Here is a 25269-nt window from a genome sequence, read left to right as displayed (position 1 = left end):
GGTAAATCCACTTCTGGTCTGTTTGGGAACTGTACCTTCCCCAGGAGGTGCTTCCTTGGGTTACAGGCATGAGCCTCATTACTCATTAGCCCATTGCTTGGTCAGTGACCAAATGTGGGTTTTTTTCCCTCATATGTAGAGTAGGCAGATAAAATGATTGATTGATTGATTGATTGATTGATTGATTGATTGATTGGTTGATTGATATCCTGCCACATTAGGTCAAAATTGATGATGAGGACCTGAAATTCTTTAATGAAGGTGGAGAGAGCCTTAGCTAAGAGAGTTATTCAGGTTTCTTTTTGGGTAAGGTCAGGCATGGGAAAGAGAACATGGACTTTGGTGGTTCCTTCTTCTCCGGTTGCTAACTCTGAGTGGGGAGGTGGGCATCCTCTGAAGCTGAAGGTATTTGTTCTCTAAAGGTGTGTGAGGAGAGAGGGTCAAGGCCCTCTGGATATGGAGGAGAACGTCTTGGGCAGGTGGGCTTATAGAATGATCAGTAGAATAAGGTGGGAAAGGAGGGGTCTTCCTAGATGTCCTGCTTTTCTTAGAACCCTAAGAACCTGACCAGACACGTGGAGCAGGTTTTCACAGATTTGGAGCTTGAGACAGACATGATAGCCTGGGTATGGGGGACATTCGATCATTTAGAAAGATTGTAACAGACAGAACAGGGTGAGCTGGAAAATACTTGAAGGTACTGATTAGGGGTCATGCTGCTTCATCTGGGGTTTTGTACTGGAGCCATATCACAAAGGAACACAGATATTTTCAGAGTCTAGGGATCAAATTTGCCCCAGTTAAATTGTTATGTATTTATTTATTTATTTAATTTTGTGTGTATGAGTGTTTTGCCTGCATGTATATTACAGCATCCATAAGTACAATGCCTGTAGAGGTCAGAAGAAGGTGTGGAATTCCCTAGAACTCGAGTTGTGGATGGTTGTTAGCTGCTGTGTGGGTGCTGGGAACTGAATCTGGATCCTCTACAAAAGCAGCCAGTCCTCTTAATGGATATACCATCTCTCCAGCCTAACCCCAGTTATTTAGAATGCATCTAAAGGTGAGTTTGAAGGTAACTGTTCCACTGGAGACTGGAGATCAGCACCCTGATTCCTACCAGGGCATCCTTCCAAACGACAAAAGACCCAAGCGAGGCTCAAGGGATTGGATGTGCAGCTTTCAAAAAGGAGCATCCTACCTTATTGAAGGGACTTCCTGACAAGATATCTGCAAAGGTGCAGATGTCAAAGAGGGTGTTTACCTTATAAAAAGAACCTCTTGGCACAGGGACCAACCAGTCAGGGCAAGAACACTTGGTGCTTAGTCAGGGTTCGGCACTCTGATATCTCAGAGAATCCTTAAATGAATGGGTCATTCTCAGGCGGGCCAGTCAGAAGAGATGGAAAGAAACTTTAGGGCTTAGAGAAGTAACTGCTATAACATATAGATTCACCAAGGGTGGATTTCCACTGCCTACTGCACTTTGCACTGAGTTTGGGGATTGAGGAGAAACAGAAAGCAGCCCTTTCTCCCTTATAGGCTAAGCAGTTAGGCCACTCAGTCCCAGGCCTTTAATTCCACCAGAGAGTTATCCTTAGTTTGGGATTGCAAGTCACCAAGGGAGGAGAGTGCTGGCACTCAAGGGTGTAAGACAGATCTGGTCCCTGGCCACTGGAAGCCTGTGGAGGTTGTTTGAGAGTAGGGAGACCTTTTGTTTTCAGCTCTTCCCTACTCTGTGGAGTCATCCAAGGGTCCTGAGGCAGAGAGAGAGTTCTCAGAGGAACTCTAGCCCCTCAGCCCTAAGGACAGTGGTGAGCATACTCTGAGTTTGAAAATCTGGTCCCACTGAGGGAGTTGTCTCCAGGCCCATATGTAGCTTACTGAGGATCAAGAGGATAGTTGAAGCACTCCAGTCTCCATACAGGCAAATGTGGTGTGGATCAGCACATCATGGTGGTGAAAAAATTTTCCCAATTCAGATCAGAGTAGAAAAGACAAAGTATAGAGTACAATGCAAGGGAGCAGTGGGCAGGGCAGTAGCAGTACTACCTGCAGCAGGATGGTGGATTGTGGCATATAAATGAGGGCAGTTCTGATTGGTTGGTGTTCACTCTGGGCAGGGACTGGATTATCCAAGCAGGAACTCTGTGGCATGAGGTCCTGGTTAATTTTGATAACCCCCACTCAGTACCATTCCTTCAGTACCATTCAGGCTGGTTTGTTACCCACATCTAATGGTGTCTCAGTTGGGAGACACCATTAGAAGATGGCCTTTGGAGTGCCTCAGCATCTGACTTAAGCATCAAAGACAGCATGGGACCACAGATAGCATCAGGATCATACAACTTCTTGGGCTGAAATTAAATTTGAACCAATAACCAATTGTTGATTCAGGCTGAAACTCAGTAGTGAATTTCTTGGCAAACTCTAGTAGTCAATTCATATAAACAAAATCTTTTTTTTTAATTTTTATTAGTATTGACCATGGAAAATAGGTACTGTTTTAGGAATTTAAAGAAAGATTCCTTAAAAAAATGTATAGGCAGTTCTTTGATAATTTTGAAGTTGATAAGAGATTATATTTTCTTTTCTTTCTTTCTTTTTTTTGGGGGGGGGGCTTATTTGGGACAGGATCTCACTATATAGACCAGGCTGACGTCAAAATCAGAGATTTGCCTATCTCCAATGTACTGTAGTTAAAAGTGTGTGCTGGCAAGCCCACCTGATCATATTTTCTCTTTCTTTCTCTCACACTCTCTCCCTCCCTCCATCCCTTATAGTCTCCCTTCCTTCCTTCCTTCCTTCCTTCCTTCCTTCATTTTTTAAAGACAGGGTCTCATTATGTACCCCAGCTAGCCTGAAACTCACTATCACTATATCTACATAGTCATAAGTCAGGTTTTCCTCGAACCAAGAGCGATCTACCGTACCCCTGCCTGTGCTAGGATTAAAGGTATGTGCTGTCGCATCCAGTTCAAGATCTTAATCTTTCATGTAGACTCAGAAGTTCCACTTATTTCCTAAATTTTTTTGTTTTGTTTGTGAATGACAGGGCTTCATGTTGCCCAGGCTGGCCTCAAACTCACTGTTGTTGTTATTGTTATAAAAAATAATTTGTTTAGAGACAGGGTTTGTCTTTTTATCCTAGGCTTTCCTTGACCTTGGAGAGGGCCATTAGGGTGGGGGCAGGGCAGCATGGAGGAAGCATTTCCCACCAGGGGAGGCTAGGACACAAACCTACAACAGACAGAGCTGCAGACCTGGACAGGTCCAGGCTTGTTCTCTGTCTCCGCTCTCTACTCTCCGGTCTCTGTTCAAATCCCACCCCTTGCCTTTCTTGACAGGTCACGTGGGCAGATGCTTCCTCCAAGTTTCATTGTCCCCAGGTTCTGTGGAGACCAATTCGAGTACCTCCCTCCTTGGCAGGTGCCCTCGTGCTGTGTCTGTGAGATTTCCAAGTGTTTCATGCAGCCCACAGGGAGCCCTTAGTGAAGGACACACTTACCTTACTCCTGCTCCTGGTCCCCACTGCCTCCTCTGATAGCCACCTACCTATCTATCCCAGCCACAGCCTGTCCTCAGCCATCCTAAGCTAGGCTGGATTTCCCTCCCCTGGCTGTGGGGTTGTGTGCAAATACTTGTGTATACTGAAATGCATGTTGTATGTATGCTGTGTATGGGTGTGTACCCTGAAGGAGTGTGTCCATGTGTACACTGAGGTATGTGGGTATATGTGTTGAGGGGTGCATATGTGTGTACATTGAAAGATGTATGTATCTGTATATATTCGGACAAGTATGTGTGCCAAAGTGTTGTGTGTGCACTGGTGTGTGTGTGCGGGCATGCATGCGTGCACCCATGTGAAGGCACTGAGGTGTGTGCCTGTGTATGTCAGGGCATATGCATGTATTCACTGAGGTCTGAACGTGTATATGTTTATTTATATCCCAAGGTGCACATGCACACTGAAGGGTGTCTGTGCTGAGGTGTGTGTGTGTGTGTGTGTGTGTGTGTGTGTGTGTGTGTACATGGAAATATAGAGTTCAGAGGACAATTTATAGGAGTCAGTTCTCCTGCCTCCTTCATAGCCAGGATTACAGGTGTAAGCTATCAAATGTGGCTGAAATGTTGGGGGTTTTTAAGTTAATTGTTTTACTTTGAGGTCACTGTGGAGTCACAAGCATTTTCAAGCAATGATATAGGAAAATACTGTGTAGTCTTTTTTAGCAGCATCTTGCTAAACAATATAGTATCCTGACCCAGTCTGAGGGCTCTTGATACAACTCACCAATCTTTTGCAGATTTTCTGTTTTATCTGTGTGCACTTATTTGATGTGTTTAGTTCTGTGTGATCTTGTTATATATAGGTTAAGCTGCCCTCTATCCATTTGATCTCCAGGATCCCTCAAGTTGCCCTTCATAACCCTCCTACCCACTGAAGAGTTGGGGCCCTCCCTACCAACTGGTAGCCACCAATCTTTATTCCATTTCTCATTGTGTCTTTCAGGAATAGAAATGGCAGTATATGACCCGTGAGACTGGCCTTTTTTCCCTCAGTGTAATTCCTTTGAGAGCCATCTAAATTGTCACATGTAGCAATAGTTCTTTTGTTGCTGAAAAATATTTCATGGTGTGGCTATGCTACTTTGTTTAACCATGCATCCAGAGAAGGGCAACGTAGTATATAAGCTTTTGTGTGAATGGCTCTATTTTTCTGGAATAAATGCCAGTTGCACAATTGCTGGGTCATCTGGTAGCTGGATACTTAGCTTTTTAAGAAACGGCCAGATTGATTTGCAAAGCAGCTCTAAGAAGGATTAGCTTCTCCACATCTTTGCCAGCATTCAGTGTCACTGGCTTTATTCTATTCTGAGACTGGTATTCATTAGAGTTATTTTTGTTGTCTTTCATGTTTTTGCTTGTTTCCTGTTGTGATGGAAGAATAGTCATTTGCCAACTATAAATGATCCAAGAGGATGCTTAAAAGGCAGCACTGGGTTATATAGGGCTCTTCTTTCTTGGAAAGTATCTCGTTTTGGATGTTTTTCTGTAGTTGTTGACCTAATTCAATTAAGAAATTTATCCCAAAGCCCAGTTTGTATCTGTTTAGTGAACAGTCTCAGTGACTCAGATAAGAGCTCAGGTGAAGTAGCCATGGATGACGACATCCTGGCCTGGAGGAGAGTGATACTGGGTTCACTGTTGTCCCCCATGAACGCTTTTCCAGTGCTTCCTGTAGCTTCTTGCTTACACTGCGTCCGTCCCCTTTTCTGGTCAAGTTGGGACCTTAGTTTTGAAATGCACAGAATAGGTCTCTTTGAGACATCCTGAGACTGTCCTCAGGTTTATCTTCCACATCAAAGTCAGCTTTTTCATATCTTTTCTCCTCTACATTGAAATTGTTTCTTACTCTGTTCTGTTCTGCAGAGCCCAGCACAGGTATACAATTTCAAGGATGACTGGTGTGGACATGAAAAAGACGATGATAACAAAGCATGGAGAGTGCACTCCACAGATGCTCTTCAGATAGGCCCAGCAGAGAAACAAATCTCAGTGCTGTGCTCATGATTAAGGCAGCACGAGGCCCTTGTACAGATGACCAACCTGGAACCACCATGAGGGCTGTGGGCAGCAGGTCCTGGTGCCCACACATGATGCAGGCAGCCTCCCTGTGAGGCTTTCCAGTGCCCTCCTGAGCTACTGAGTCAGCTCTCTTCTGTGTCCTCATCTGTATCTAAACTGTTTTGTTCCTCCAACTTCTGTGATCTCAAGACAGGTGAGCATGAGGGGAATTTCTGATTACTATTTTCTGGATAAATGAGGCTGCTAGGATTGTGGTTCTGGTTCCACATAGCTGGTAACACCTAATGCCAGTTTGTGCAAGGGCTGTTACTACCTTCATAAAGACAGTTCTTAGTTCCTTAATAGTCTGGTCTCATGTGAAGAACTGACATTCTAAACAAAACCTTGTGGTATTTCTATCCATTCTGGGCATTGAGAGTTCTCTATGTGTATTAGGTACGAGCTCTTTATCAGACATGTGCTTGAAGTATTTGCTCAGTCTATAGCTTGACTTTTCAACTCTTTTTTTCTTGCCACTACAGGAACTTAAACCTAGGCCCTCATGCCTGTTAGTCACATGTTCTACCACTAAAGCTACATTCCCCAGCAGTCTTTTCAAGTTCTTGGTAGGAATTTTTTTAGAGAACAAGCATTTTTAATTTTGTTGAAGTCTAGTTTACCAATTTTACATTTATGGATTGTACTTTTGGGATCGAGGCTTTATGTCATTGGATCCCCAAAATTTTCTCTTACTATTTTTTTTCTAAAACAGTTATTTTTTTAATATCAGAAAAATGTAACAGTTATCAGTGAACATCATCTAAAAGAATTTTGAGTTAATTTTTGTAAGATGTTGAAATTATTTTAATTGAAGTAAAATCAGAGTGTAAGTTACAAATCTGATGACCTAAAACCAAAGAAGGATCATTGGATAATTGAGGCTCTCTTGAGTTGTTGGATTTAATGTACCCACTAAAACCAATTTAGTATAAAAATTCAATTAACTGGCTATCTTCATCAATGTTTCAACCTCTGGCTGTTGGGTACCTTTGTTAAAAGTGATCTTGGTTTGCATTGGGAAAGTGCATAATAATTGACCTTAAGGGGCTGGAGAGATGGCTCAGTGGTTAAGAACACTGGCTGTTCTTGCAAAAGACCTGGGTTTGAATCCCAGCACCCACATGGCAACTGTCCGTAACTCCAGTCCCAGGGGATCCAACATCCTCTTCTGACCTCCATGGGCATTGCATGACATGGGTGCACTTACCTACAGGCAGGCAATACACGCATACACATAAAATAAAAATAATAAAATGTTTTTAAAAAATTGACCTTAACTTTAGATTTTGTACAGCATGCAAAAATGATTCTGAGGATTATTATTTTGTTTTATGGTGTTATGGGAGGTAGAAAGTCAAAGGCTAGTCTGTATGTTACTGCTTATACCTGCTTACATCAGAGGCTGCTAGCCACCTGTTGTATTGGGCTTTAGGGTACCTGGGAAGTCTGAAGAGTGCTGTATCCCAGTGATGGCAAGCACTAGCTCTGAGATAAGACTTCCTGACTTCAGGTCCTGGCCCTGTAACTTAACCTCTCTGTATCTTAGTTTTTATCTGTAAAGTGGGTTTGGCAATTAAGTACTATTTCAGAAGTGCTTAGGACAATGTTAAGTGCACAGTAGGATTCAGTAAAGTTTAACAATTACTCTTTATCAGTTTTATGTAAGGGTGAGGGGGAGATTTTTATAGTAAGATACCTACAGTTCTATGAGATATAGAATATAAAATTAAATCATTTATATACTTAAAAGAAATAGACTGGGGAAATGGCTCAGCAGTTAAAAGCACTGGCTGCTCTTGTACAGGACCCAGGTTTGGTTCCCAGCACCCACGTGGTGGCTGATAACATCCGTATCTCTAGTTCCAGGAAATTTGACTCCCTCTTCTGGCCTCTGCAGGCATTGCATGACACAGGTGCACTTATATATGTTCCCACAAATCACTCTACACATAAAATAAAAATAAATTAATCCAAAAAAATCAAAATAAAATATTAGAAGTTTCAGAAAATCTTGATAGCTCTCTGTATTTATGGTTCCATGTCTGTGGACTCCACCATCTTGAAGGGAACTATTTAGGAAAAGAAATCACACCTTTACTAAACACATGCATGCCTCATGCCTTTTATTTTCTCTTATCATTCTCTAAACTACAGCAATTTATATAGTATTCATGTTGTACTAAGTCATCTAGAAATTATTTGAAATATAAAATATATATGTGTAGATTAGACGCAAATACTGTGCCATTTTATTGGAGAGACTTGGACACCTTAGATTTTTGTATTTGTGGGGTCCTGGAACTGTTCCCCCCTTTAAATACTAGGAAACTGCACTTGTCTTCTAGTGCATGCTGCTTTAGGTGACTGAGTGTGGAGTCAGCATTCCTCTCTAAGTATGTTCGGAAGAAAGACCCTGTTCTTCCACTTGGCCACTGTCCTAGTTTGACTCTCCATTGCTATGACAAAATACTCTAACCAATACCAACTTGGGGAGGAAACGGCTTATTTTATTTTACATCTCCTGGGTCACAGTTCATCAGGGAGCCCAAGGTAGGAACTCAGGGCAGGAACCTGGAGGCAGAAGTTTGGAGCACAGGCCACGGAGGATCACTGCTTACTGGCTTGCTTCCCTGCCCTCTGCTCAGCCTGCTTTCTTATGCAACACAGGCCCACCTGCCCAGGGGTGGCACCACCCACAGTGGACTGGGCCCTCCCACATCAGTCATCAGTCAAGAAGGTGCCCCACAGACATAGCCATAGGCCAGTCCTATGGAGGCAATTCCCCAATTGAGGCTTCCTCAACCCAGATGTGTCAAGTTGGCACTAAAACTATCCAGCACAGCCACATTAGATCTCTTCAGATGTTTCTTTCTCAGGGTAGGTGCCCGCCCTTGTAGATTCTATACAGTTTCTTTTTATAAGTTTATTTTATTTATTTATTATTTTGTGTGTGCTGTGCGTGTATGTGTACATGTGCTGCAGTGCGTGTGTAGAGGTCAGAGGACAACTTATGGGAGTTGTTTCTCTCCTTCCACCATGTGGGACCCAAGGATCAAACTCAGTTCATTAAGCTTGGTGACAAGCTTTACCTGTGTTTTAGCCACCAGCTCCCAGATATGTATTTCTTAACTTGAAATTTAAAAACTTTTAATCTGATTTGTAGAACCATTACTATCAAAGATCCTGGGTCCCACCATGACAAAAACTAGCCAACTATTTTTTATTTACCAACATTGACTTTAACCTGGGTTCAGAATGACCAAGTCAAGAATATTTGGTAAAATTTGAGGTCTCAGGAACCAGAGAAATATTATTAGAAATATTTTTATTGGTATAGCATTGAAATGAAAATACATTTGTTGCTGAAGTTTTGCCACTAGAGGTGAGCATATTAGCTAAAACTTAAAATATTCTATTTCAAAATATCAGTATTATTGAGGAAAAAAATGTTATTGTTATAAAAAGAGATTTAGACTTTGTTTTTTACTTTATTATTTTTTTAAGTAGAATATGAAAGCCAATTTCTGATGTGTGACTGGAAAAATACAATGATAGCTGATTTTATTCAGGCCATTGCAATTAGGAGAATGTTCTGTAATGGGAAACCTCTCAATGAGGATGGAGAAGAGGTGGGTTTTATAGACCAAGGGAAGCTAGAAGAGGTCCTGTAATCCCAGATGCTTTTGAGGCTGAGGCAGGAGGATAAAAGTTCATGGCCAATCTGTGCAAATTAGTAAGACTCCATTTCAGAAACGTAAGTTATTGAAAGAAGGTGAAGGTTGGTCATACCTGGACACATAGATACAAGACTGCCCGTTCTGGTTCGCTATTTGTTAGAATACAGGTACAGTGCTTCTTAGTCATTGCTGCTTTTATGTGCGCATAGGAAAGTTTAACATTGTCAAATGTAACAAAGCTACCAATAGGTTTGTTAATACTTATGTTGAAATAGAGAACTAAAATAGAGCAACTGTGTTTGATGAAGTGTTTAGCAATTGAAATTCCTTAGGTGCTAAATAGGAGGAAGAAGCAAGAGGTAGAAGACCAGGGCAGGTGAGTGAGCCACACTACAGAAGGGGGAGGGGTGGGGGTGAGCAGTCCTTTGAGCCTCTCAGGGAGGGAGATTGAAGATGCTCAGGGCAATTGCAATGACTTCTGGTGAAGTGAAGTCCATGGATTTTGTTGAAGAATCTGTGTTATAAGAGGACAAAGGCCTCTTAAAATATATACACAGAGAAGTTGGGAACCCTAAATTTGTATGGAGAACATTAAAATGAGTTTGCAAAAAAAGCAGAAACTTCCTTTTCCCACTGGGAGAGGATTATTTGCATGCCCATAGATGAGAATTATGTATGTTGCTTTAAATTATTTACATTTAGGGGGTGTAAAATAACTCAAAGTCAATCACAGTAGTAGCTTTCCTTTTCCTGGTAGAATGAGAGCATTCCCAGAGGCCCTGTGTGTGAAAGGATTTTCCGTCCTCTTTTGCCTGTGCTGTAGCAGCATGTTTTCTCTCACATTGATTGTTTCAAAAGCCTTGTCTGGCCTTGAATGTGTCATGTGTATACCCCACACTTTCCACCACCCCCCTTCCTGGTCTCCAACATGGCAAAAAAAGTCTGGAACCACCAGAGCATCTAAATTTGCATTCAACTGTAAGTACAGTTTGCTAATCTTTGAGTTGCTTTTCCTTCTGTTCTTGACTTTTTCTTGGGATAACACTATTTAAAAAAAATGTTTTTATTTAGTTATAGAGGTGATGGCCAAGGATTCTTATATTATTGTTATATAATATATAATTTAAGTTGGAATTTAATAAGCAATAGCCATAACATAATCAACCATATAGCAATGTAACTTCAGATTTTAATTTATAAAGTAGAAGTGATGCTTAATGAATTTGATTTTGCCCAATGGTTTTGAATGAGACATTTGACAATGTCTGCAGACATTTTTTAGTCATTAGAATCTGGTGGATGAGGCTGGGAGTGGTTGGCATGGAAAGGGTAGAAGACAGTAGTATGGTTTACCGTCTTGCGGTCCCCTGGCAGCTCCTCCATGTGGAGGAGTCAACACTGCCAAGCCTGGAAGCCACAGAAACATGTTAGTGGAAAGCTCTGTTCTCTGCCATGATGAGAGTACAGCTGGGCCTGGTAGTGCAGAACTGTACTCCCAGGTACTTGGTAGTGTATGGCAGGAGGATCACAAATTCAGGCAGCTGGTTTATAGAGTAACTTCTAGGCCAGGCCACCTTGGGCAGCTCATAGAGACCCTGTCTCAAAACAAAAAGTGAAAGATAGGGCTGGGGGCATAGCTTGGTGGTAGAGTGCTTGCCTAACATGCTCGCAGTCTGGGGTTCGGTCCTTAGTACCACAAAAATAGTGGTTTTATGCTTTTAAATTTGCATATAAAGCATACATTTCATCACTATGGTCTTAAAAACTGTTACTTTCTATTTTAAGAATTCAGCAACTAACATTATCTAACTTGAGATTATTTAGCAAGTGAAAACAGTTTTCTTTCCTTGTAATATGGGTATAACACTCAGAATTAAAAATTTTCTTTTTATATTTCAGGCTTCACCGAAGAAACATCTTAGAGATTCATTTTATTTCACTTACAATGTGGGGTTGTTGACCCTCTTCCATGATACATTTTGGAAATCAAAATGGAAGCTTTCTTCAAAGTTTTGGACCAGTTATACAAGAAGGTTCTTCTTGGAGCCACCCTTGAAAATGACATCCATGGTTACATGTTTTACCTCAACCCAGAGCTTTCAGAACAAGCTTGCTGTACAGCCTCCTTAGCATGGTCAAACAGCAATGGTAAGGTTGGTGGTGTGCCAGGCCAACCTAGGCTATCCTCCAGTGAGGTCATAACCATTCCTGAACCTGGGGAGTGTGCAGAGAGACACTCCCAGATGAGCAGGGCCCGAGAAGTGAAGCTCCTTCAGTTAACCGTGATGAATGTGATGCTGACCAGAGTGCTGTCCTCTGAAACTGAGACCCGAGCCAAGGAAGAGTACAGAGAAATAACTGGAGTCCTTTTACAGTCAGCTGAAATCGATTCTAAATTGGTAAGCCACTTTTTCAAAGACTTGAATATTAAATAAAAGTTTCAGAAAACCTTAGCAGTTCTGATGAACTATGTCTGTTTTGCTCTAGATCTGCATGCTCCAAAATCCGGATAAGCTGTTGTCTCACATGGCTGCAAAGTGCCTTGCGTCACTTCTCTACTTCCAGCTCAGAGAAAAGGCAAGAGAAGTCATCAAATTTTGTTACCGCTTCGGTGTTTTAGAGTTGCTCTCTGGCATTTCCTTTTTACTCCTATAAAGATTTGAATGAATAAGATACTAACTTTCATAATAATGCATAAATCCAAAATACTGTAAGAATGAAACAACAGTAAGATCCTGTTTCAAAAAATAAGGTGCAAGTGACTGAGGAAGACGTTAACCTTCGACCTCTCGTCTCCTAGTGCATGCGCATTCATGTGCATGCACACTTGCATATACACAAACGTGTACACACACATCTACTGACTTGCTATAATTGTTTATTTCTTACAATAACATTTTTTGAATACGAAAATGTTATTTATGATAGGTTGAGAAGTAGAACAAAGTCTAAAGAACAACAAAATAATTACACAGCATTGAGCCATTTATAAACTGTTCCTTTCCAGTCTTCTATGATACTGGATTTCTTACCTTAAAGAATATTAGAATATTTTGTTCTGTCTTATCAAATATTACCATAATTCTTTCAGGCAAACATCTAAATAATGTTGTATATAGTTGTATTGTGAATAATGGGTAGTTTGTAATTATAAAGAAAATAATTATAACTACCTTTCTTTGTTTTCTCATTTGTAGATAACATTAAGTAATTCTTGGATTGCTTTTGGCCAGAAACATCTCTCTGAATACTCTGAGAGTGATGCAGTAGTGCACTTCCTCTGGATTTCTACAGTTGTAATAAAAGAAATCTTGAAAGATACATGTTCACAGAAAACAGGTATAGAAGACACTGTCCACAAGTGATCATCACCTCTCCTAGGACCATTGTATTTATAATGAAGAATAAAACTTACTTTGTGTCTGATCTATTTTGAAATATGGAAAACTAAAGAATCTCTCTTCATATTTTTGACTGAAGAAAACCTTTGTGTATGTATGGTGCATATATGTGTTTGTGAGTGTGTACATGTGGATATGTGAGTACATGTGTGTGTGAATGTATATGTAGGCCAGAGTTAGGTGTCTTCCTCATTCATACTCCATATTTACGTATTTATTTTTATTTTTAAATGTATATGAGTACCTTGCCTATATATAGGTGCCATACGTGTGTAATTCCTGTAGAGGCCAGCAGATAGCATTGGATGTCCTATTATTGGACTTAGGGATAGTTGTTAGCTGCCTTGTGGGTGTTGGGAACTGAACTTGGGTCCTCTGCAAGAGCAACCAGTGCTCTTAACTGCTGAGCCATCTCTCTAGCCCCTCCACCTTGCTTGAGACGAGTCTCTCACTGAACCTGGAGCTCATTGATTTAATTAGATTGGCTGACCAGTGAACTCTAGAGATCCACCTGTCTCTACCTCCCCAGTGCTGGAGTTACAGATGTGTGTCACCTGTGACTGGCTTTTATATGGGTGCTGGAGATCCGAACTCAGGTCCTCATGCTTGTGCAGACAACGCTTTACTAACTGAGCCATCTCCCCAGCACTGAGAATAGCAACCATTTTTAAAAGAAAAAAATTGATGGGCCAGGTGTGGTGGCGCACGCCTTTAATCCCAGTACTAGGGAGGCAGAGGCAGGCAGATCTTTGTGAGTTCGAGGCCAGCCTGGTCTACATAGTGAGTTCCAGGACAGCTGAGACTACAAGGAGACCCTGTCTCAAAAAAAGAAAAAAATTGAAAGAAAAATATTAAAACTTAATTATTAAATCTCTTGAATAGTCTGAGGCTGCTGATATTTATGAAGTGAAGGTTAACTGTGGTTAATTAGCTGTTAATTTGTGTATCATTTGATCTTAGTAGAAACAATTATTCTCATCTTTTTCTTCTTACAAAGTGATATGTATGAAAATTGAATTGTAAAACTTTAAGACAACTCTTCCTTTTCCTGTTCTTTATAATTACTATTTTCTCATTACAGAAGTTCTACAGCAGCTCTTGACTCCTTTCGACGCTGCTTTTGAAGTGTTCCATGCTGCCTTATTTTCTCAGCATTTTGAAAACTGCCGGGATCCTGCTAAAAAAATAAACTGCTTGATGTGTTTCCTGGAACTGCTCGAGCTTCTTACAGCCTCCAGAATCCACCTGAAGTTACATTGTAGGAGCCAAAGAATGTTATTTTTAAAACCATGTGTTTTGGAAGTTCTTACCTGGCCCATTCAGGCTTTTGTCAAAAGGAAGTTGATAATACTCATTAAAAGGTGCCTTCTCTATAAGGTGGGGGAAGATCTCTGCCGTGGATCTGTGCCTGCCTTGATATCAGCAGACCATCTTCTGGAAGCCGACATGCTGGCTCTAGCTGATGCAGTTCTGCATGCTGTGCAGCTGGGCTTGTTGAAGGCTTTGTCTGTTCATGGAAGGCCTTCTGGCTTTGGAGGCGAAATTCAGGCTAGATGTGAACATAGTTCTGGTGCTGATCATGTGATGCTTAGAGCAGCAAGCTTAATTACAATGAAATCCCTAGAAATCAAGTTGCAGAACTGTAACTCTGCAAATGAAATGAAAGGTAATTCTCTCAGCTCATTTTTTATTCACAGTAATATGCAGTTATTTGCTTAAGCAAAATGAGTCATAATTACTGAATATTATGACTAGTATCATTTCACTAAATTATGTTTTCCCAATTGAAATTTAGTAAATATTTAAAGAGACAGGATGGAAATTACCTTAGGAAGCCTGTCAGCTCTTAGGGGTAGAATGAATATACACAGCATAATGAATGGCTCAGGTAGTAAGAAAGTTGCTATTGAGCCAGCTCCAATATTGAGTCATCACAAAGCAAATAGTAGACGTCAGTTCATATCTAAATATTTGTAGTATTTTGTATGTTATTCATAAAAGCAGTATACTTATTCACATTATTGTTAATTAGAAGTTGTATTGATAAAGAAACTCTTTCCTGTAACTTCCAGGTGATAATGCCATAGTTCAAGGAATGCCTGAAAGTTTGATTTCTGATGTAGGTGGTAGTAGAGGCTCTGTCTTCCATTTCACTTGAAAAAATAAACAGCTAATGCCTCCAAACAAGCAGGGCGTCAAGCAGGGCGTGGTTTCAGTGAATTGAATTGTCAGCAGTGACCCCCCACCCCCGGATTATTGTGGGTAGCTTTTATTTTTGTTTTTGTTTTTGTTTTTAGTATTTAATTATCTTTTAAAAAAATTTTATGTGTATGAGTGTATTACCTGCGGTGTGTAAGTGCACCCCTGTCATGTGATGCTCACGGAGGACAGAAGAGGGTGTCAAAGCCCCAGGAACTGGAGTTATGGACGGTCATTAGTGCCATGTCGGTGCTCGGATTTGAACCTGGGTCTCCTTTAAGAACAGCCAGTGCTCTTAACCACTGAGCCATCTCTCCAGCCCCTTGTTTTTGTTTTTATTATAATCTCTGCAATTACAGTTTACAACACTAGGTGGCATCTGTTACTTAATTCAGAGGTTTAAGTTGTAATTAAACTCCCAGATCCTATTTGGATTTTTGTTTAATAGCAGTACTTTTTTTTTTAATGTTGTAAGAAAGCAAAAGATAGACTTGAGTGACACTGTTGTCTATAATTAACAGAAAGCTGTGGTACCCAATGAAGAGATTATTGTTGTCTACTCACTTATATAAATGCTTTTATCACAAAATAGCCTATGTATTTCGTAGACAAACTATAACTAGTTTTGGCCAGCAAAAGACTTGACAGTGCATTTTAAATGAATGCTCTCTGGTAAGTCACTTGTTCTCCGATCCTGAGTTCCTTCATTTGTGAAACAGTGTCCAGAACTCAATAGTATTTTCTGGGGGTATGAATTGCAATAATGCATTTAGAATTTGCATATAAACAAGATACTATGAATGTGTTCATAAACACTGACCTGCACTTTTGAATTTGCATGTTTTGAAGTTGACTTGCAGAAGTTCATGTCTGAGTTACTGACCTTCTTAAAGCCTCACCTTCAGCCCTCACTGCACTTCCATAACCCATGTGAATGGCTGTCCAGGGTCTTCATAGAACAGGACGATGACATGCTGGAGGCTGCCAAAGCGTCCCTGAGCATCTACCTCAAGTTGGCCAGGTCTGTACATTTCAAGTAACTGGGACTTACTCCTGTTTTTAACCCTGCCTCTCATACAAACATGAGAACGTGGCTGGCTGGGCACCCCTGGGATAGTAGAACCTAGAGCAAGATCTCAAACCCTGGGTTCCTGTTGAATCTTTGCCTGTGTTACCTGTGTGATCGCTGCAAGCCAGTGCCTTCTCTGAACCTTAACTGATGAGTAGGACTTTTTTTTTTTTTTTTTACCTCTAACACTTGCTGGAATTAAGCTTCTATGCGATGACCTCTGCTTTTGTAAAAGTGAGTAGTGTAACTAATCAAAGGAGCTCTTCTAAACTTTCACTTTAATATAGGGCCACACTTGGGCTGTTCCCTCTGGAGGCAAATATCTGAAAGTGGTTATGGAGATCCTGGTGGCATGCTACGTCACTTCTGTTTCTGCTTTATTAAAACAGCTGTATTTGCAGCAGTATCTGTAATTGCTAATGAAGTCACTAACTGATGGCCCTTTCCATTATTTCTGCTCTGCTTTATTAAAACCTTTAAGTATGTTTCCTTCCCATGGCTCTTGGCCTGGGAGAGGGGCTCTCTCACTAAGGATCCCCGTGCAGACTTGCCTTCAGTTCTTACTGCACTAGGACTCTGCTGGCAATGACTGCTTTCCAACTGTGAATGTTTTGGGCCAGTTTTCAGGTTCTAAATCTAGGTTCTAATCAAGAGACACAGAATTCCTGCACGTGATTTGAATTAGGGTTAAAAGTAGTGAAGCACAGATTTAGACTAAGAATTGATGTGCCCATAAGTATATATCTTAATTTTACTGAAAGCTGCCTTCTTGCTCCTCCTCTGCTTTATATGTGAGTTTCTTGCTGCCTTAACCTCAGTTTGCTGTGCCCAGAGAGGTATACTCATGCCATGGGTACTTAAAAATGTCACTGGGTTAGGATTTTCTTGATTGTAAATGACAGAAACCAATTCAAAGTGGTTTAACAAAAACAGGATTTTTTGGCTCCTGGTTGGGAGTTCTCAGGGATTGAATTCGCATCAGGGATTTTTGTGTGTGTGTGTGTGTGTGTGTGTGTGTGTGTGTGTGTGTGTAAGGACTCAAAGCATGCTCTGTGAGTGTGTACACATAGACACATGCCTCTGTGTGTGTGTGTATACAATTCAAAGCATGCCTCTGTTGTTTCCCTAACTTATCTCAAAGCCCAAATTCATTCTCAAGCCTGGCTACCAGCAGCTTCAGGCTTCTATCAGTCTTAGAGTTATCTTATAATCAGTGAAGTCCCAGCAGAGCTCTGTTAGCCTTCCTGGATCATGTGGCCCAGAACACGAGATGGCTCTAATTGGTCATTCTGAATCATGGGGTCATCCTGAGGCCAGAGTGAGCCCCACCTTACACATGGAATTCATTTCTCTGGAGAATGAGGAGATGGAGCTTGTGATGGAGAAAGAATGACTAAAGTCTCCTGTGCAGGCAAAATCTAGAACTGCCATAGTCAGTGGACTTCTTTTATTGAGTCATTTACCTATAATTGGTGGTGAACAGATTCAGTTTTGAATTTCTTTTTAAAGTAATATGTACATTCAAAAATAATGGGACAGCTAGCTGAATATTTAGTGTGTGGTTTATAACTCACAACCTGTGTGTGAAGATTCATTGTCTTGAGTTCTCCCTCATCTTCATTTTCAGAGAATGGGAAGCTGCTGAAAGTTTGACCCAAGAAAAAGAAGCATGGATCAGCCACACACATGGAACTGGCTGTAACCCTCACTGTATTTTCCTATTCTTCTTAAAAAATATAGCATTTGATTCTACAGTTCTTCTTGACTTTTTGATTTCATCAGAAACCTGTTTTCTTGAATATTTTGTTAGATATTTAAAATTACTGCAGAGAGACTGGGTTCACTTCCTTACCATCTGCAAGTTCTTTGATGCAAATGAGTCTCAATGTGACATAAATATTTGTGGCCTTGTCCCCTCACTCAGCCAAGACAGACACGCTGACCAGACAGCACTTCATGCTCTGACTCCTCCTGGAGGCCCCAGAGATGCTCTTGTGAGGTTCCCCTGGGCTTCAGAAGACCCCTCTGAACCCCACGACCAGGTTTCAATGCCCAAGGAGACCCACCCTGTGAGAGCTCATAGCTTGCCTTCCCCCTGGATCCCAAAAAGTCTGGTAGATTATGACAGCTCAGAAGATTCTGATGTGGAAGCCACAGACCAGTGTTCAGCAAACATGGAACAGACATCTTTTTATCAAGAAACCATCAGGAAAATTCAAGACCCAGCCGGGACAAGTAGGGATCTAGAAGAACTTAGCCTAGAGCCTCAGTCAAGGCCTCCAATTCCTGAAGAATCTAACCCTCCCTTCTCTGCTGAAGTAGATCTAGATAATCCTGTGTCAGAAGTGGCAATGCTTTATAGAACTGTGAAATGCCTTGGAGACCTACACGATGCCATTTACCGTTTGCAGAAGAAGAATCTCTTCCCATATAACCCAACCGCACTTCTGAAACTGTTAAGAGGGGTGGAGGCTATAAGTGATAAAGTGTGAACCCTGCGCAGTACAACAGCGCTTTGTTTACAGGAATTGTTTTTCTTTCATATATATAAATTATATCTCAATGAGATAATTAAAAACAAAACAAAGTTTTCTAAGTCTTTGCCTTATTGGAAGCATCCTAGTTATAAAAGCATACTACAACATGTCACTTGGTCTAGCTGTGTATCACTTGAAGTTTATGGTAATTCAGACCTACACAAAGTTGGATCTAACAAATACTACATACCTCATGGCCAAAAACTACTGAAAAGTTAGTTGCAGGGGCCAGAAGTCTAAAACGAAGATGTCTGCAGGACTGGGCGTCTTTCCCCCTTTGCTGGTTGCAGTAGCCCTGTCACCTTATAGCTGCATCGCTCTAGCCTCTGCCTCATGTGTCATTGTCCCTTGTGTATGTCCACTTTCTCTGCTGCCAGAATCTGGTATGACCTCATCTTACATATGCAAAGATCTTATGTCCCAGTAAGACTGTGTCCACAGGTTCTAGATGGACATGAATTTGAGGAAGACACTAATCCAGTATAGTTATTATTTCAATGAAATATTTACATAGAGATGGATGGGGGAAATTTTATGTATATTTTTATTGAATTTTTGTGCATTTCATACAAAACATCTTTATCATCTTTATACCCCCTCCCCAATCCCAACCCTCCCCACAGTTCACCCCACCAGATTCCATGCATTTTGTCATATATGTTAGGACCTATCAAGTTTGTGTACCCACATATCCCTCAGTGCAAATTAATCCACTGGGGTCTAGTCAGCCTATGTAGAGTCACTCCCTTAAAGATGATCAGTTCTCCCTCACCCAACAGTAATCAGCTGCTAATCATTCTTCAGCTAAGTGTGGGGCCTGCTGCCCGTTTTCCCAGTTCTATGCTGGGTTTTTGTCTGCTGAAGTTTGCATGGGTCTTGTGCATGCTGAAACCATTGCTGTAGGTTCATACGAGCACGTTTATCTTGGGGGTAATCAACAGCTAACTAATTAGACTTAAAGCTCACTCAATAGGAAGGAACTCATGTGATACTGTAAATAGCCAAATATACATTGGTGGAGAGGTCATAGGTCCTAGAGAAAACCCTAAAACTGTCCCATCCCTAGACAAATGTAATTTCTTACTGTATGATAAATATGGATCCTTATATTTACAGACAAGTATGCCACTCACCACTCATCAAAGAAGTTTCTTTGCAACAGACAATTACGGAGTTCCACAACTGGTCACACACAGAGAATAAGTGTTTGTGAGATGCCCAAACCTAAGTGTCATAGCTACAATGGAACCTCTAAGACTCACAGAACATAGAGTAAAGGATAGAATACTAATGCATTTCTCTTCAGGAAAAAATTTTTTGAGGCAAGGTTTCAGGCTAGCTGTTCACTTGTTCTGTAGCCCAGGTGGCCTTGAACTTGCTCTCCTCCTGCCTTTGCCCCACAACCAAGAGTACAAGGTGTATACTACCTCATACAGCTGTAAAACACCTTAAGAGGGATGATCGGCTCCATCTACACCACCTGCTCAGACAAAATGGTAGACACTATGATCTTAGCACTTAGGAAGATCGAGGCAGCAGGATGGTGAATTCAAGGCCATCCTGAGCTGCAAAGAGACCATACCTCAAAAATAAATTGGCATCACATTTGTACTCATTCATGGACTTATTCATGGACTTATTCATATGTGTATGAAATACGTAAGGGCCAGATTAGGGAAATCAGCATTTCTGTCTCTGGAAATACTGTCAGTTTCTTTTAGATGTTTACCCAGTGATGGATCAGATGGTCATTCAAGGAGGAACCTCCACACAGATGGTTGTTCAAGGAGGAACCTCCACATTGTGCATGTCCCATGATGGCTTTACCACTGTGCATTCCCGCCAGTGATGCAGAAGACTCCTCAGGTACCCTTTTCGCCCTTTGTTCTTTCTGTTGTTATTTTTGTCTTTTTCAGAAATAGTATTCATTCTAGCTTGGGTGACATGATCTTGTGGCTTTGGTTTCTGCTCTCCTGTCTGGATATCAGACACTTAGATTTATTAGTCATTTGTATGTCTTTTAAGAAATGTCTATTTGGGTCTTTTGCCAATTTTTTGTTTTTTTTTTTCTTCTGATTTTTTAAACATGGTTATGTGTTATGTGTACTTGTTTTTGCTGTTTCACTATGTGAGGTAGCCCCGTATCCTGGATGTTAATCCCTTCTTCGCTGGATAGTTCGCAAATATTTTCTCCCAGTCCACAAGTGTCTCCTCACTGTTGCTTCTTCCTATGTAGAGGCTTGGTTCAATTGAATCCCCTTTGCCTGGATTTGCTTTTGTTGTTTGTGTTTTGGGGGGCTACCCAGACTGCCTTTGCCTGGACCAGTGTCTTGAAGTGTTTGCTCCCCTTTTTTCTTGTAGTAGTTTCATAGTCTCGGGCCTTACATCTAGGGCCCTGGTCCATTTTGAGTTGACTTTTTATGTATATGGGAAGAGGTTAGTAGGTCAGGTTTAATTCTTGTAAATACATATATATCCAATTTTCCCAGTTTTCTTTATTAAGAGCCATCCTTTCTCCATTGAGTGTTCTTGGCATCTGTGTTAAAAAAAAAATCATTTTCTGCAAATGTTTAGGTAAATTTCTATGTTTTCTGTTTGATTCCTTTGGTTGTGTGTTGGTTTTTATTCCAATACCATTCAGTTTTGATTATTGTAGTTTTATGACATGTTTTGAAGTCAAATATTGTACCTCCAGTTTGTTAACATGAAACTTTATTTTTTTAAATCACTAGGTAACTTTTATTTAAAAATACTGTGACTTGAATAATCTGTCATTTTCAGGAGATGCAGTAAATTCAGTTTTTCATATATTTAATAGTTTATTGGATTTTTTTTTTTTTTAAGCTACGGTCTCACATTTTAGCCTTGGCTAGCCTGGAACTTGCTATGTAGACCAGCTTGCCTTGAACTCACAGAGGTCCCTCTCCCTCTGTCTCCCAAGTGCTGAGATTAAAGGCATGCACCACCATGCCCTGCTGGTCATTATATGTGCAGGAACTCTACTGTACCATTGCTTCTGTCATTAAAGCATCTAAAATATTTTCTTCTGGCTTATGGTGTGACTTATTGGTAGAGCTAGTGTGTGTGAAGAATTTTAAATAAAGTGTCCTTTTAATATTTGATTAGGGAGTAAGAGCACTTGTTCTTCAACTGCAAGAACCTGGTTTAACTCTAGCACCCACAGTTTTAAAAAGCCAGGCATGGCTGTGTGTGTGTCTGTAATCCCAGTCTTGGGGACAGAAATAAACAGACCTTGGGAGCACACTGGCTGGCCAGCCTAGCTGAAAGAGCAAGCTTCCAGTTCAATAAGATGCAGTCTCAATGCAGTAGAGCAGAGAGCAATGGAGGAGGCTGCCCGATGTCCCACTCTGACCTCTACATGTACATGCACAGGGACACACAACCACTCGTGCACTGCACACAACACACAATATGCGAATATTTTATTTAATATTTGATTGCCTATGGTAATAAAAACAGCTTCATAATCAGAAATGGAAACGAGCAATGGAACTGAATAGAAAATTGCCAATTTAAAAAGCAGTGAGGCAGTTACCAAATAGAAATGCAGGTTATCAGGCTTTTGGTAAAGCACTGTTGGTAAGGCTATGCATTGGCTCGATGTCTTCCATATACTATTTATTATTTAAATTTTTAATTACTATTTTTCATTGTGGGGGACCAAAACCAGTTACTAGACAAGCATTGTAGCCTGAGCTGTCTCCACCCCTACTTATTTTTGTTATTTGCTTATTGATTTATTGAATTAGCTAGGGTCTCACTGTGTTGCCCAGGCTCTTCTCAAACTCCTGTGCTCAAGCCTTTTGCCTTCTCATGGAACTGAGGCTACAGCCATGCACCACCACTATGCTCCTCTTGAATAGTTAAAAAACTTAGAAAACAACGTATAATCAAGGGTGTTCAGTTCCACATCGTAGAAGACTAACTAGATCTATCTCATTGGAATGGTATATACCTATGAAAAGAATGCATTGTGTTCATGTTTGTAGGTGTGAACCATCTCTACTAAAAAACAATAAAACAATACATGAGTATACTAGGCTCCCATTTGTTTAGATAAAGTAGTGGGGAAGTAGTAACACACATCTGTGTATTTGTGTATTTATTGATATGGTCACTGTTTGATTTCCACAGGCATGAGTTCCAGGACCCTGCTTGCCCATGATAACAAGACGCATAATATTCCCTTATAAAATGGCGTAGCACTTTCATGTAACCTACATGCATCCCCCTAGATCACTTACACCTAACAAAGTGCAAATAGGCGTTGCATTGTAATGTTTAGGGAATAAAGATGGAAAATGTCTGTACGTGATAAAAATAGGTGTGGATTAAAAAATTTTTTTTAGTTTGATTTGCTTTGAACTCATGGTATAGAGGTCTGACTATGTGAAATGTAGGCCAGGCATTGTGTGTGTGTGTGTGTGTGTGTGTGTGTGTGTGTGTGTTTGTACATGTATGTGTATGCAAGGGCCTGGGGAGATGGCTCTGTAAGTACAGTATTTATGTAGCCTGATGACCTGAGTTTGGTCCCTGCAACCCACAGACAAAGCCAAATGGCTGTGGTGCACAGTCGTAGTCCCAGCACTCATGCAGTGAGTGGAAGACAGAGACAGGAGAAGTCAGCCAGAAGCCCCTCGGCCACCTAGCCTGGAGTGCACAGAAGCAGAAGCAGCAAACAAGAGACCCTGCCTCAACAAGGTGGAGTGGGAGAATCCACTCCTGAAGGTTGTCCTCAGACCTCCACATATTCTGTGGCACGCATGTACCTGCATCTATGCACACACAAATAAATACGTTTTAAGTGAGAAATTCAGTTGTCTTTTAGCTGGGTAAACGATTTTATAAAGAAAAACTTTTTAAAATATTGATTCTTGAGGGGCTGGAGAGATGGCTCAGCGGTTAAGAACACTGACTGTTTTTGCAGAAGACCCAGGTTCAAATCCCAGCACCCACATGGCAGCTAACAACTGTCTGTAACTCCAGTTCCAGGGCATCTGACAGCCTTTTCTGTCCTCCGTGGGCATTGCATGACACGGATGCCCATACCTACTGCAGGCATAACACTCATAAAAAATAAAAATAATAAAATATTTTTTAAAACGTTGATTCTTTGACTCATAGAATGTATTTTGATCATATTCAGACCCACCCCCACCTCTCACCTAATTACCTCAACTTCACATCCTCTATTAATTTTTAAAAGCCTATCAATTCTAATTTATGTTCTTCAAATGCTCTAGCATGTGGGTCCATCCCCTGGAGCCTGGTCAGCCTACCCAGCACCATACCGTTAAAGATAACTGACCCTGTCCCAGCAGCTATCAGTTGCCAATAGGACTATGGCTTCATGCCGACCTCCCCCTTCTACACTGAGTTTTTTGTTTGGCTTGTGCTTCTGCAGGTCTTGTGCATGCTGTCACAAGTACTGTGAGTTTATGTGTGCAATTGCCCTGTTTTGTCTGGAAAACATGGTTTCCTTTTATTTATCTACCACCTCTGGCTCTTAATAGTCTTTCTATCCCCTTCTGCAATGATCTCTGAGCCTTGTGAGAAGAGGGCTTTGATACAGCTGTCCCATTTAGGACTGAGCACTCCACAGCCTTTTATTCTTTGCATGTTGACCAGTTGTGGGTCTTTGTGTTAATCACCATCTGCTGCAAGAAGCTTCTCTGGTGAGAGTTGAAGAGATGCACTAATTGATCTGGCAAATGCATAGGGTATGTGACCTGAACTAGGTGAATGTCAACCCTTGTAAAATGAGGGAAAAGCAGTTACAGATGTGCCGAGTATTGGTATTTCAGAATCTGTGTAGAACTGACTCGAGTATGAATCAGTTCAGCACAGATATATTCGTATGTACACACATCACACATACACCAATGCCCTGCTCTTGCTGAAGGCACCACTTGACAGTGTAGCTTTTGAGAGCATCCACAACTTGATCCCAAATCAGTCTATAAAAGAACATGTAAGTGATACCTAACTGCCCAGAGGACACTAGGGAACAGCCAGGAGTCCTCCTCCCAGCAAAGGAAATGAACAGTCTCAAGCCTACTGCACTTAATTAAACTTGAAGCACAAGATGTACACAGGACTATGCGTGTAAGGATATGGCTGGGGGATTTTCAGAACTGGCACAGTTTAGAAACAATATCCAGGTCAGAAATATTTGTGGCACCCAGAAGTCCCCCTTGGATCTTCCAGTCTTGATCTACCCCTAAGTGTGACTGTGCCCCAAACTGAGATAACAGATTATAAATAGACAAAGTTCAGGTAAGGATATTTATAGAAATGGAATCCTAGAATATATATGTTGTTTCTGACTTGTTTTGCTTGGGGCGGGGGGGGGGGGTTCAAATGTGTAAAATGCCAAATAGCCACCTTTCAGCTATTATTAGTAACAATTGCTTTAACTCCTCATAATTATCTGGCATACCCAGCATGCTGTGCTGATGAGATTGACACATACTGGTCAATGAAGTATAGACTTCGCCAGGTTCTGCATGTCCTTGTGCAAGGGGCCTAGCCTGTCTCTCCAGCCTCACTTACGGCTCTCTTCATCCATGGTTAGCTACCTAGCTGCTTCCTCTTACATATTCACTCCTCTATCCCTTATCAGGCATCAGGCTAGAAAGCCTTCCCTATCAGTTCTGGACCATTTGATTTGACAGGCTCTGCATTCTCTGCACTTTGCTCTTTGTCACATTATACTTGAATCATTAGTTAATATTCTTTCC

The 25269-nt window shown here is 41.1% G+C and overlaps 1 protein-coding gene across 4 annotated transcripts in view; it reads left to right on the top strand.

Annotated features, from left to right (window-relative positions):
- Lins1 (lines homolog 1) overlaps positions 1 to 18567 on the top strand; it is a 28772-nt gene extending 10205 nt beyond the window's left edge. The window contains exons 2-9 of one of the 4 annotated variants that reach the window (XM_029554307.1): positions 5431 to 5779; positions 10060 to 10280; positions 11202 to 11701; positions 11790 to 11879; positions 12500 to 12641; positions 13785 to 14369; positions 15752 to 15923; positions 17599 to 18567. In XM_029554307.1, the coding sequence (XP_029410167.1) occupies positions 11294 to 11701; positions 11790 to 11879; positions 12500 to 12641; positions 13785 to 14369; positions 15752 to 15923; positions 17599 to 18463 (2262 nt within the window). In that variant the 5' untranslated portion in view covers positions 5431 to 5779; positions 10060 to 10280; positions 11202 to 11293 and the 3' untranslated portion in view covers positions 18464 to 18567. The remainder of the gene's footprint in view (positions 1 to 5430; positions 5780 to 10059; positions 10281 to 11201; positions 11702 to 11789; positions 11880 to 12499; positions 12642 to 13784; positions 14370 to 15751; positions 15924 to 17598) is intronic. The other 3 variants (XM_008849535.3, XM_008849532.3, XM_008849534.3) reach the window with 3 other exon arrangements.
- Positions 18568 to 25269: the final 6702 nt, after the last annotated feature.

The sequence above is a fragment of the Nannospalax galili genome, unplaced genomic scaffold (assembly GCF_000622305.1).
Source record: "Nannospalax galili isolate Female #2095 unplaced genomic scaffold, S.galili_v1.0 scaffold124, whole genome shotgun sequence".
NCBI lineage: Eukaryota > Metazoa > Chordata > Mammalia > Rodentia > Spalacidae > Nannospalax > Nannospalax galili.
The sequence above is the reverse complement of the archived record's forward strand: the minus strand, read 5'-3'. Positions and strand labels throughout refer to the sequence as shown.